This window comes from Osmerus mordax, chromosome 16, assembly GCF_038355195.1.
Source record: "Osmerus mordax isolate fOsmMor3 chromosome 16, fOsmMor3.pri, whole genome shotgun sequence".
In the NCBI taxonomy this organism is placed as follows: domain Eukaryota; kingdom Metazoa; phylum Chordata; class Actinopteri; order Osmeriformes; family Osmeridae; genus Osmerus; species Osmerus mordax.
The window spans coordinates 1,416,299-1,428,798 of record NC_090065.1 but is presented as its reverse complement, the minus strand read 5'-3'; the positions used below and the strand labels follow the sequence as shown (position 1 = coordinate 1,428,798).

Below are 12,500 nucleotides of genomic sequence, written 5' to 3'. Positions count from 1 at the left end.
ACACACACACACACACTCTCACAGAGAGGGCCTCTGTTCAAGGACCCATGTGAATTATCCACACAACGCCACTTTTCCAGAAATACTAAATTGGATTGATTTAAACATGGCCCCCTCACGGAACGCTGGATCCAGGTTGCCAGGCAACAGGCATGCACCCTGATGGCAGCGGGCCATCAGATTGGCCGGCCAGGGCCAGGGGTTCCGGTAAAGGGTGTGTGTGAGAGCTCTGGAGGAGAGGTGCGGTGATGACAGGAGAGCCGGACAGACACACACCTGCTCCCGGTGGCGACTACACCCCAACATCAGGTGGCTGAGCGGTGAGGGAATCGGGCTAGTAATCCGAAGGTTGCCAGTTCGATTCCCGGTCGTGCAAACTGATTTTGTGTCCTTGGGCAAGGCACTTCACCCTACTTGCCTCGGGGGAATGTCCCTGTACTTACTGTAAGTCGCTCTGGATAAGAGCGTCTGCTAAATGACTAAATGTAAATGTAAACATCAGCTGGTGCTGTTAAGGGGCAGTTGAAGGTTGTGTTACTAAAAGATTAATATTTACATCCACTCAGCCCTGGAAAGCCCAACCTCCAACCTCCACACGTTCCACTTGTGTCATAACTTGTGCCACTAAACAAGAGAACAGTCCAGAATAGTTGTTATCTGAAGTGGAAAATTGAAGCCTTTATCGGTTAAATATGTTATATACAAAGCCTGTGTCGACTTGCATGTAATAATAAACAACTTACTGTTACAGTAAAAGTGTCTGTGCCACTTTCTAATATCCAATTATCTTATCCAGCATTCAGAAATGGGTCACCTGAACCTCAAGGCCATCACATCGCTGAAGAAACAGGTGTTACAGCAGTTATAACATGTTTAGAACATGTTTATAAGGCGTCTTACAGCACAGTAATAACTCATGGCACCATAACAGCGATTGGAAGCTTCACCAAATGTCAGGTGTAGGTAGCAGAGGCCTGTTATTCCTTCTCAGGTGAACGGTTGCCGTGGTGCGGGGGAAAAGCCTCCAGGTCTATTATGTTGAGAACAAAGACACGGCAGGCTACCGTCTGTCTCGACGGAGAAAAGATGTCCAGAAGAAACCAGGCAATTTATTTTGAGTAATTGATTTACTCAAAAGGACACCAATCCAGCTGAAGACGCAGTTCTGTTTTTTGGGCACAGACGGACATACAGAAAGACAGACCGACAGACAGGCAGGTAGACAGACAGGTAGACAGGCAGACAGACAGGCAGGTAGACAGACAGGTAGACAGACAGACAGGTAGACAGACAGAAAGGGAGACAGACAGACAGACCGAGAGGTAGACAGACAGACCGACAGACAGGCACACACACACATACTGACTGTATGTAAATGTGTGGTGTGTGCAGGCGGAGGAGGTCTGGGTCTGGACCTTAGGGCTGTGGAGAGGCAGGATGGGTTAGGATGAGGGAGGGAGGGAGTCAGGGAGGGAGAGAGGGAGGGATGAGGGAGGGAGGGAGGGGAGGGAGGGGAAGGAGTTAGGAGGGGTAGAAAGGGGACTGGGACAGAGGAAGGAGGGGGGAAGGGATGACGGAAGGGGGAGGAAGGAGGGGGTAGAAGAGAGGAAGGGAGGGAAGGAGATAGGTGCAGCAGCTGGAGGAATGGATGGCTGAATCGATAGGTGGATGGATGGATAAATGGAGGATGGACTGATGGATGGATTGGTGGATGGATGAGTGGATGGAGAGAACAGAGAGAATAGAAGATAGCTTGTGTGACTAATGAAACTGAAGCAGAGAAATGGGACAGTGTGAGAACAGAGAGAATAGAAAGAAAGAGAGGGAGGACAGAGAGAATAGAGAGAGAGAAAAAGAGGGAGGAGAGAGAGAATAGACAGAGAAAGAGAGGGAGGAGAGAGAGAATAGAGAAAGAGAGGGAGGAGAGAGAGAATAGAGAGAGGGGACGAAGGGTATTCAGAACAAGGTCCAGCTGGTACAGAAGTGTTTCATCATCACTTTGTTTGTTTTGTACAAAAGCATCTCTCCCACAACATAATCAACAGGCTGTGGTCTGTCTGAAGCACTCTCTCAGCGCAGGGCAGAGGCTAATAGAAGCTGTAGCCTGTATCAGTACTTCACACCAAGCTGCACAACCTCAGCTGTTATTCTTAGCTTCGGTTATTCTCAGTTGTTTAGTGAATTACTCAGTATTATAAATTGTCTCTCATTTGTGTTGGACAGCTGACATAAGTGGACTGACGGACGGACATTGTTAATTAAACAACAGTAGTTTGTGTAGGATTCATATTTATTGTAGGTTTAGTTTGTTTGTTAAAGGTTTATACAGGCAGCTATGAGTGGAGCAGGACCCAAACCTCCTTGTTTCTGTTCTGGTTCCTGTAACAAACAAACCTGTAACGTCAAAGCAGAATAGGCATGTGAATGTCTCCACCTGCTGGTGGAATATGGAACTGCACATACCAGGGAGGGTTATAGAATAAGGACAGAATTTCTGTGTAGGTGAAATAAAAAATAAATAAAAAGTCATTTGTGTTGGAATGGAGGCGTATTAAAGGCAATCAAGGTCCTTTGGAGCTAAACAAGACATCGGACAACTTTCCTTCCTTCTGCGCCACACAGGGGCGATGCTATTGGACGGAAGACAGAAAGTAGGCGGAGTCCATGGCTGATGTCATACACACCGTTTAATAGTAAACCATCAAAAGGAGGCGGGGTTAAGAGCATGGAGGTTATGAATATTCAGCGAGTCTGACTGACAAAGTCCAGCTCATTGGTTACTGGAGTTTGAGTTTGTTCAAGATTACGTTGTTAAAAATAAACACTGTTCTTTGTCTTTCTGAGACAAAGACCGCAAATCTTTATTTGTCTTAGAAACTGACAAACTTCCAAGTCAAATAAAGATAAATAATAAAAGTCACTAAAAAGAACTACAATCATGGAGGCAACACTTAAGCAAGACAGCAGGCATATACACCTGGGGCGTTAGATTCACGCTGTGCCTCTGTGGGCGGCTTGGTATCACAATCAATGATACCAGGAAGGTTTTGAGGTCGTATCATTAAAACATTTTATTTAAGGAATGCTAGATGTAGGGTGGATGTTTGACAAATAACCATGATGCTGTTTAAACATACTGTACATGTTATCTGACCAACCTTCCAGACTTTCAATCCGTCCAAGCTTACATAATACCCCTCGAAAGAAAGAGAGAAAGATAGAACAAGGAAAGGTTGATAGAGGGAGGGGGAGAGAGAGGGAAGGAGAGATGGAAAGAGACAGGGAGCGAGTGAGAGAAAGATAGAACTAGGAAAGGTGGATAGAGAGAGAGATAGAGAGGGAAAGAGAGAGAGAGATCGCATCACTAAGGAAGTCTTCACAGTGTAAACAGAAGGTTCGACAGACCTCATTGGTTGATCAGTGCCTTACTTCTGTAAAGTGACGGCGTTAACCCAAACAGACTTCCTGTCAACAAGCCTAACGTAACCGACCGCTAGCCAGGTAAAGAACCACAGAACAGACGTTATCACTATATGAGAACGTGTTTGCAGCTTTCCCATTGGACCCCAAAGAGGGCAATTATTCCTAATCCAGGAAGTATGACACAGGTAGAAAGAAACACCTCAGAATGACAGCTGCCTTGTGCTAACAGCAGGGTTAAGGAACTAGCTGCTTCCACAGCTAGCTGATAGGAGCTAGCTGCTTCCACAGCTAGCTGCCATGCTAGGAACTAGCTACTTCCACAGCTAGCTGCCATGCTAGGAACTAGCTACTTCCACAGCTAGCTGCCATGCTAGCTGAGCCCTTCTCAACACTGGGGCCAAGTCTGGAGATGAGTTGTAGCTCCCAAACTGTGCTGGAGATGGGAGTTATAAACCACAAGCTAATAACATTGTTGTAGTCCATTGACTGAAGGGGAGTTGGGAGTTGTAGTTCAAAGGCAGACTATACAGTGAAATGAGAGTTGTAGTTCCCAGACTGTGCTGGAGATAGGAGTTATAAACCACATGCTGGAGACATGGTTGTAGTCCACAGACAGGCAGGGAGATGGGAGTTGTAGTTCAAAGGCAGACTATATGGAGAGATGGGAGTTGTAGTTTCTTGTCCATCCCCGAGGATGGACAAGTCTCTTGTGATGACATCCAGGCTTAAATACACCATGCCAGTCCACATAGTTATTTAGAGAGTGTGTGTGTGTGTGTGCCTGTCTATGTGTGTGTCTGTGTGTATGTGTGTGTGTCTGCGTGTGTGTGTGTGTGTAGTCCCATCTAAGTTCTGCTCCGACTGACTTATCCAGTCTTGTTGTGCTCTAATTCTGTCTGTCAGCGTGAATGTGTGTGTGTTCTTGTGTGTGAGTTCCTGTTTTATGCGTGTTCATGTTCCTGTGTGTGTGCTCATCTTCACGTGTGTGTGTGTTCATGTTTTCTGTGTGTGTGTTCTTGCGTGTGTGTGTTCATGTTCTCCTGCGCGTCCTCAGTGCTGGCCGGCCTTCAGGGGCGCCAGTCTCTCCAGCAGGGCCCGGTGGTCCTGCCCCACGCTGGCCAGCAGCCCCCCCGGGTTCCCTGCCGTCCCTGAGTACTGGATCTGCTCGCCCTTCAGCGTGGTCATGTGACCGCCCACGGAGCTCAGCAGGGCGTCGCCCGCGCAAATGTCCCACTTCTTGATGAAGGTGGTGTGGAGGTAGAGGTCAGCCAGGTCGTACTCCTCGTCTCTGGCGTCCAGCAGGGACAAGACCTTGTAGCCTGGGGGAGGAGGGGGGAGGAGGGGGGAGGGAGGGAGGGAGGGACAGGGAGGTTATAGCAATGACACAGACACACACAGAGAGAGATACTGAGAGAAAAAGAGACAGAGACAAAGAGATACAAAAAGAAAGAGGGAGACCAGAGACACAGACACACACACAGACACACACACAGACACACACATAGACACACACACAGACACACACACAGACACACACACAGACACACAGACACACACAGACACACACACAGACACACACACACACAGGAGATGACAGTTTTCACCGGCGCCCCCTGCAGGTATGATGACAGTATTGTTCCCGAAGCTGTTCTCCACAAAGGCCCGGACGTCGCCGGAGTGGGACCGCGACACGATGACCCTGGGAGGGGTGGAGCTGTAGGACGACCTGGGCTTCAGGTTGGAGCCTTGTCCCACAAGGCCCCACGCTGACACACATACAGGCACAGACACAGACACACAGACATGTTAAGTGAGTAAGCAGAGATTAAGTGAAAGAAGTGGACACACTCATCCACCACTAGTTTCTTAGATAAAACAGATATGTGTGCTGCTTGTCTTCCTGCCAGCGCTAGAGGGCGCTAGACTACCAGCAACCAGATCTTCCTTACACACACACACACACACACAACACCCCAGGTGTGTTTTTGTGTGGGTCTATTTTACTGTGACTGTGTGTGTGAGTGTGTGTGTAAGACACACCCCTACCTGTGAATCCAGTGAAAGGCTTGTGGATGACTCCTATAACAGGCTTTCCATCCACGGCCACACACACCATGGTAGTGACGTACTTCACCAGGTTCTCTGTCAGAGACACACACACACACAGAAGTGTGAAACAGGCACTGCAGGTAACAAGACACTGTTGTCACAAACACAGGCCTTACACACACACACACACACACAGACAAACACACACACACACAAACAAACAGAAAGGCTGGGAAAACTGACCACACCTATATCAAGTTCTGCCCTTACAATAAACAACCTGGACACACCTGCTCAGGTAGCTAGCCTAGCCACCAAGCTACCTCCAGTAATTGGTCTATATCTAGTGAGACCAGCCTGTCTATCTCCAGGGTAACCTGTCTATCTCCAGGGTAACCTGTCTATCTCCAGGGTAACCTGTCTATCTCCAGGGTAACCTGTCTATCTCCAGGGTAACCTGTCTATCTCCAGGGTAACCTGTCTGTTTATCTCCAGTATCTCTTTGGATAAAAGCATCATCTTACGATTGGTCGTACCGACTCACTCCTACACTGTGATTGGCTGTCTGAGTGTTCTATCATCTTACGATTGGTCGTACCGACTCACTCCTACACTGTGATTGGCTGTCGGAGAGTTCTACCATGCTGTGATTGGTCGTACCAGTGTACTCCTGGGTGGCGTCGAGCGGGTCGATCCACACGGTGACGCTGTCGGCAGGGACCAGGTGTCCGGGACGGACCCCCTGGAGGATGTCCTCAGGGAACTCACGGCTCCAGACCAACACTTCGTCCACCGACGAGTCATGCTCCTCCGAGTTCACCTGCACGGAGAGGCAGCGTCGTCACGGAGACGGAGGTGTCAATGAGATGGGAGGGAGGGAGAAGTGAAGAAGTAAACCAAAGGGGAAAATCTGCCCCTCCTGCTCCTGCTTAGTACAATGTGACCTTTTCAAACTGCATGTCAGAACGGAGACTTGGCTCGCACTATAGAGAGCATTGCAATCACTATCAATGTTGATAGTCAATATTTACAGAGGATGAGGTAAGAGGGGGGAGTATGAGGGGGAGAGAGCGAGAGGGAGAGAGAGAACTGAAGTAGTATGCTACAAGTGCAAATGTGACCCATCACTTAAAAAAAAGGATCCTGTTTGACCCATTCAAAGTAAATGTCAAAGTGAGACTCGTACGATAGATTGCATTCAACCAATAGCAATGTTGATAGGCAATGGTCCAAACACCAAAAGTGTCATTGGACAGTGTCAATTTTTGTAATAATCAGTTAGAGTATCCCTCTCATACCGTCAGTTCCGGGTAAGTATTCTTGATCAGGTAATACATCTTCTTGTGAGAATACAGGTCTCCCAGGGTCAGCTTCTCGCTGGCTCCTTCCTTCGTTTTCCCCTTCGTTTTCTCCTCCAGGACGTTATTCTCCCTAATTCTCTTCACCTCCAGGCCGCCCTGCACCGCCGCCTCCACCGACAGCGCGAGCAGGTCCCGCAAGTCAACCGTCTTCCTCTGCCGGAAGGCGGCTATCCGGCTGGAGATTACACCGGCATAAAGGTGGTAGATAACACCGAGCCCGAGTAAACAAAATACGGCCACTCCGACTGGCGACAGCCGAATCCCCATCGGAGACATAGTTTCGGATCAGCCGTTATTCTTCTCAAAACAACCGTTCGTGGAAAGATATAGTAGCGACGGATCTAAGAGCTTGCTAGCTTGCTGTCATTGGAAAACGTATATGCATTTTAAAACAATGCTAAGATTTCCTAACGAGCTTAATGGGCTAGCTAGTAACGATGCTAGCGTTAGCAAATGCTAGCTGTCATTTACTGTACCAGGAGCTGTCAAATGAAAAACGTAGCAACCACATACACTGCAGGTCAAGATGATAACACTGGCGAATGTTATTCGTCGTTTCAGTTTGGATCTCAGCAGTGGCTGTTCTTTATCCAACCAAATTCCATAAATAATGAGAGAATAGAGGTACAACTGTTCTTTTTATTTCTCCACGTACACGGTGGGCAGGGGCGCAGTTGAAAGGTCGCCGATTGTTTGTTTTATTTCCGGGTCAGTAGGACACGTGGCCATTAAACGTAGATCATCCAGAACCAAACACACATTATCTACATTTGAGCAAAATCCATTTATTAAATTTCCAGTCATTTATTAAATGGTTAATAACAACGAATGGCATCTGTCATTACATTTATTTCTCGCTCCGTTGTGAAAATTATTCACCGCTAGATGTCAGTAAGACCCAGTGTTACACAGCGGTTGGGCTAGCGCGAGCAGTTGGCTACGCCCATGGTGTAATGCACAACACGCAATAGACTGGATGAATCGATCCATTAAATGATAAGGATTAGAAATATGAACGTTCCTCACACACACACAGTTGGCAGATGAATTATATCTAGAAGCGTAGCTAGCTTAGTACATAAGCAACAGACTAGCTAGCGTCTGAGCCTGTCTGAACGTGATTGTGTGCGACTCACTTGAGAAGGCGGGAGGAATTTAGGCCTGCTCGCTAGTGCGTTGTGGTCGTGCCGCTATGACAGCTGAAAAGACAGATGAAAGACTCTCCTAGCTACTGGACTGAGCAGTAGGAAGCTGGCTAAAATACCAAGTTAGCTGTAAGACTGCCTGTAGGGGGCTAGCTAAAATACTCTCGTTGGCTGATCTTCTTTTGGTGTTTCTATGGAGAGGATCCAGAGGGAGAGAATAAGAGAAGCCTGCCCAAAGCTTTAGTGTGTGTGTGAGTGTGTGAGTGTGTGTGTGAGAGTAGGGTGACTCACAAGGAGCTTACAGAAGGCTTCATCCCTTCACATAGCTCAGAGGAGGAGGGAGAAGGATGAAGAGGGAGAAGAGGAGAAGGAAAGACCAAGACTGCACTACCATGCTAGTCTACAGTGGCCTCCTCTCCCCACCTCTCCCCTCCCTCCCTTCCTCTCCTCTCCCTGCATCCTTTCCTCCCTTCCTCTCCTTGCATCCTTTCCTCCCCTCTCTTCCTCTCCTCTCCCTGCATCCTTTCCTCCTCTCCCCTACTCTCCCTGCATCCTTTCCCCTTCTTTCCCTGCATCCCTTCCTCACCCGTCATCTCCTCCCTTCCTCACCCGTCATCTCCTCCCTTCCTCACCCGTCATCTCCTCCCTTCCTCACCCGTCATCTCCTCCCTTCCTCACCCCTCATCTCCTCCCTTCCTCACCCCTCATCTCCTCCCTTCCTCACCCCTCCTCTCCTCCCTTCCTCACCCCTCCTTTCCCCTCTTCCCTCCTCACCTCTCCTCACGTGACCTTGCGTTCAGAATGTTGAGTGTGATGACGAGAGAGAGTTCTGTCCTCCCCACATGTTTGGTGTTAGCTCACTTCCTGAAAAGCTCCAGGAGGGCAACAGCATCCCATAATGAATCTCCTCATCGACATGGCCTGCAGCCTTGTAAACCGGTGCCGAGGAGAGGTGGGGGAAGGGGGAAGAGAGACACCGTATATATATCCTTATCCTCTGGAGTGGTGTGGTGAAGGTTGTTTGTGAGCTGTTTGTGTACCGTCACTGTGGAACATGGATGAAGTTAGAACACAGAGAATACACATTATTTTATTCTGTGTTCCACGGTTGCCATGGACCCATACAAGAGTTCCATTGTGTTTGTTGTCATAATCACCCATACGACACACAACACGCTATTTACACGCTAAGTAAAATGTGTTGTGTGGTAACCATAGATCACAACAAATGTGAGAGGAGCGGTTTCATCAAATATATATTTTAATGAAATAATACTCACAAAACCTTCTGACGCGGATGCCAAAAGATGGCGGATAAAACAAGCCATTTATTGAAATAAATGCAAAAGAACCGAACGCGATAAAACATCATCTGGTTGCTTTCTTTAACAGCAGGGTGGAACAGAGTCCCCCTCAACAACAGGTATATGTCATCAGTACACTAATGACGAAGATCTTCGATCGTGGACAAAAGACACATCTGGCCTTCCGTCTCACTGCTAGACTGAGAGAGAAGCCAGACCAAGCTATGGCTTGTATAGAAACAGAATTGTACGTAGCTTATTACAGATGCCCTCTGACAAACTCAAACACAGTCTTGTTGAAATTATACACTTTTTTTCTTTTTCTTACAGCATTTTCACAGGAAAAAATAAAGCAAGTAGTACCACAAAATCCAACTGTCAATGGAAACATCATGGGACAAAAAATCAAATAAAACAGGAGCAAAAAATCAAATTAAAAGAACACGGAAATGCTTGAAGAACAGTTCCGCGATGCTGCCTGAACGATATCGCCATAGTAACTCAGAGAAAGAGAGAGGAGTGGTAGGGGAGGGTGTCAAGCTGGGGTGCCCCCTGGAAGGGGGCAAGGTGGAATATACCAACCTCTCCTGGTACCACAGGGGTGGTCTTTATAGGACACGTCTAGACTGTACCATGCTTCCACAGTCCTGGAGGGGGAGGGAGGTTTGCTAGTCACATACGAAGCTGAGATGCAGCAGAGGGGTTTATTATCAGACGGTCGAAGACAGAGGACCTGTAGGAGCTGTGAAGGCTTGAGAAACAGAAAGGGACTGTTCAGAGAGACCAACCTAAAGAGAAACCGACCTAGAGACTCGTGTATGGGAGACTATACTCTAAGAGCCCACCAAGGGTCCCGTTCAAATATTTTTAATCGGGCCTCTAGGTTGTGGAACCCTAAAATATACAATGTTGATCTGTGGTGGCCAAGATTTAGGACTTAGTGGAACTGAGATCAAGAGGAGTGCCTGATCTAGAGGAACCAAGACCTGGAGGAACCAAGACCTGGAGGAACCAAGATCTACAGGAACCAAGACCTGGAGGAACCAAGATCTACAGGAACCAAGACCTGGAGGAACCGAGACCTGGAGGAGTGCCTGATCTAGAGGGACACACCTAAGTATGGCTGGCATCAGGGTTCTGCTGGTCAGACAAATGAAAGCAAAAGACAACGACGACAGAGAGAAATAATGAAAGAGGAGATCCCCTCATCCCAACACTCCAACGCTCCTCCCCTGAGATCTGCACTTCCCCCGGGAATGGTGTGCACATGCACCTACCACGATGGGGCTTTTGGTATCCGCAAAGAGTGGACAGGAAAAGTGCATATTTCAAGGTAAAAAAGAAAGGTGTTGTGGGGACTCAGGGATCCAGATACAGAGATTAAGAGAGACGGCGCTGAGAAAAAGGCGTCCATCTTGAAAAAAAGGCTCTTGTTTTTCCTAGACCTGCTGGATCAGGAGGCCGTGCTGGCTGGGGGCGGGGCTGCTGAGGAGAAGGGGGAGGAGTCATGCAGGTTTGGAGAACAACAAACACCGAAGTTCGAGGAATCGACCTCTAGAGTCCTTAACAAGCCTCGACTTCTAACCTTCGACCTCCAGACAGTCAGAGGTCACCCCGAGAGCCCAGCCTCACAGATCTTCTAAAAGTCTGATTTCCGAAGACCTGGAAGACTGCACCACGGGGAGGGGGGGTGGGGCGGTCTGGTAACCAGTTCGCAACGCTGTCATCCGTCCGCCGGTCGTTTCCGCGAGTCCGTCTGTCCAAATGCGTCTGCTCACCTAGACGTGGGACACCTTCTGCGACTCCCGAGCCTGCTTGATGCTGTACAGCCACTTGATGACGCGCGCGTTCCTCTCCACCGCCGAGATCCCGTAGGGCACGCGCTCCCCGGCCTCTTCCTCCTCCTCGTCCGTCAGCTCCTCGTTGCTGCGCCGCGATTGGTCGCAGTCCGAGCTGATCATGCTGGCGCTACGGAAGTTGAGGGAGATGATGTCGGAGTTGGCGCGGGCGAATCCTTCCACGCCGACGCTCTCCAGCTCCTCGGGATCCAGGCCGCAGTAGTTGAAGAAGCGCTCCACGTCCGCCCCCGCCCGGGCGTAGCGGTCGCTCAGGTCCGACTTGGAGCGGTGCAGCGAGGGCCGGCGGGCCACGGAGCTGCCCAGTTCCAGCTCCAGATCCGTGGGGCCTCCTCCCAAGCCTGGGGCCGAGCCCGGGAGGGGAGCGCTGGGCTCGCTGTCGCAGGGCTGGAGGGTGGCGTTGTCGCAGGCCGAGGCTGAGGCCGGGTTGCCCAGGGCGGGAGGGAGGGACTTGGGGCTGGGCTTTGGGGGGAGCGGGGGTGCCGAGCTGGAGCTGGATCGAGCGGCCCGGAGGGGCTTGCCGTTGCACAGCCGCCGGATGTCGGAGGAGGAGTGGGAGGCGTGGAGGGGGGAGCGGTCGCCCCCTCCTCCCCCGCGACTCCCCCGCTCCTCCAGGAGACGGCGGCTCAGGTTGAGGTTGCCCCCCTGGGGGCTCCACCTTCCCCCACCCGAGGGAGGCGGGACTTTGAGGGATTCGGCGAAGGAACGGAGGCTGGAGGGCTCTGTGAGGTCGTGGGTGGAGCGGTGCGTGGCCCAGCTCCTAGCTCCGCCCACCGGCCGCAGCGTAGCGCTCTTGGTCGGCCCCTCGGAGGTGGAGCCCGAGGAGTTCAGCAGGTTCTTCAGGATCTCCAGGTTCAGGTTCTCTCGCTTGGTCGTCGTGGCGCACGTGTCCGACTTGGAGTTGTTGTTAGACGCCTTGAACAATGCCACGCCTCCTCCTCCTCCTCCTCCCGCCCCTCTCTTGGCGAGGGCGGGGCACACTGGAGGCTTGGCCAGGAGCTGAGGCTTGATTGGCTCCTGCTTAGCGTTGATGACTTCCTGGCTCTTGACGTACTTGGACTTGTCCGCCTCCAGACGCTCCACCGCGCTCAGCCTCTTGGGGTTGGGCTCTATCTGCCTCCGGAAGTAGTCCGGGCCTTTGTTTAGGATGCGGAGGGGTACGGCGGAGGCGAAGGCCGCGCCAGGGCTGGGGGGCTTGCTATCTGGCAGGGGGGCCACTGTCTCGGTGGGCATGTCTGGGCTGGGGGGGGGTCGCCGTGGTGGCTGCGGCGGAGGGGGGGCGAGCCGAGGGTGGAACAGCCGGGGGGCTGTAGACACATGAAGACAGGGGGAGGGGGAGGGGAGGGGGGAGGAGCCCTGCGG

General features: G+C 50.6%; 2 protein-coding genes across 3 annotated transcripts; both read right to left on the bottom strand.

Annotated features, from left to right (window-relative positions):
- Positions 1-2,457: 2,457 nt before the first annotated feature.
- On the bottom strand, positions 2,458-7,463 carry bpnt2 (3'(2'), 5'-bisphosphate nucleotidase 2). Its single transcript, XM_067253283.1, has 5 exons — positions 6,771-7,463; positions 6,133-6,292; positions 5,470-5,565; positions 5,028-5,189; positions 2,458-4,742 (listed from the first exon to the last, which is right to left on the bottom strand). Exons 1-5 carry the CDS (start codon positions 7,107-7,109, stop codon positions 4,474-4,476), a joined length of 1,026 nt encoding a protein of 341 aa, XP_067109384.1. The 5' UTR covers positions 7,110-7,463; the 3' UTR covers positions 2,458-4,473.
- Positions 7,464-11,060: 3,597 nt separating this feature from the next.
- Positions 11,061-12,371, bottom strand: fam110b (family with sequence similarity 110 member B). 2 transcript variants are annotated; one of them, XM_067253904.1, is made up of 2 exons: positions 11,550-12,371; positions 11,061-11,450 (listed from the first exon to the last, which is right to left on the bottom strand). In XM_067253904.1, the coding sequence occupies exons 1-2, from the start codon at positions 12,369-12,371 to the stop codon at positions 11,061-11,063; spliced, it is 1,212 nt and encodes a 403-aa protein (XP_067110005.1). The 2 variants fall into 2 exon arrangements, with proteins under 2 accessions (XP_067110005.1, XP_067110004.1); XM_067253903.1 differs by having other exon boundaries at positions 11,061-12,371.
- Positions 12,372-12,500: the final 129 nt, after the last annotated feature.

Excerpts from the sequence above, each read along its gene's own strand:
- fam110b (XM_067253903.1), bottom strand. The coding sequence starts at position 12,371 with ATGCCCACCGAGACAGTGGCCCCCCTGCCAGATAGCAAGCCCCCCAGC.
- bpnt2 (XM_067253283.1), bottom strand. The coding sequence starts at position 7,109 with ATGTCTCCGATGGGGATTCGGCTGTCGCCAGTCGGAGTGGCCGTATTT. Across the intron at positions 6,293-6,770 it reads ATACTTACCCGGAACTGACG|GTGAACTCGGAGGAGCATGA; the intron begins GTATGAGAGGGA and ends CTCTCCGTGCAG. Across the intron at positions 5,190-5,469 it reads GCCTTTCACTGGATTCACAG|CGTGGGGCCTTGTGGGACAA; the intron begins GTAGGGGTGTGT and ends TATGTGTGTCAG.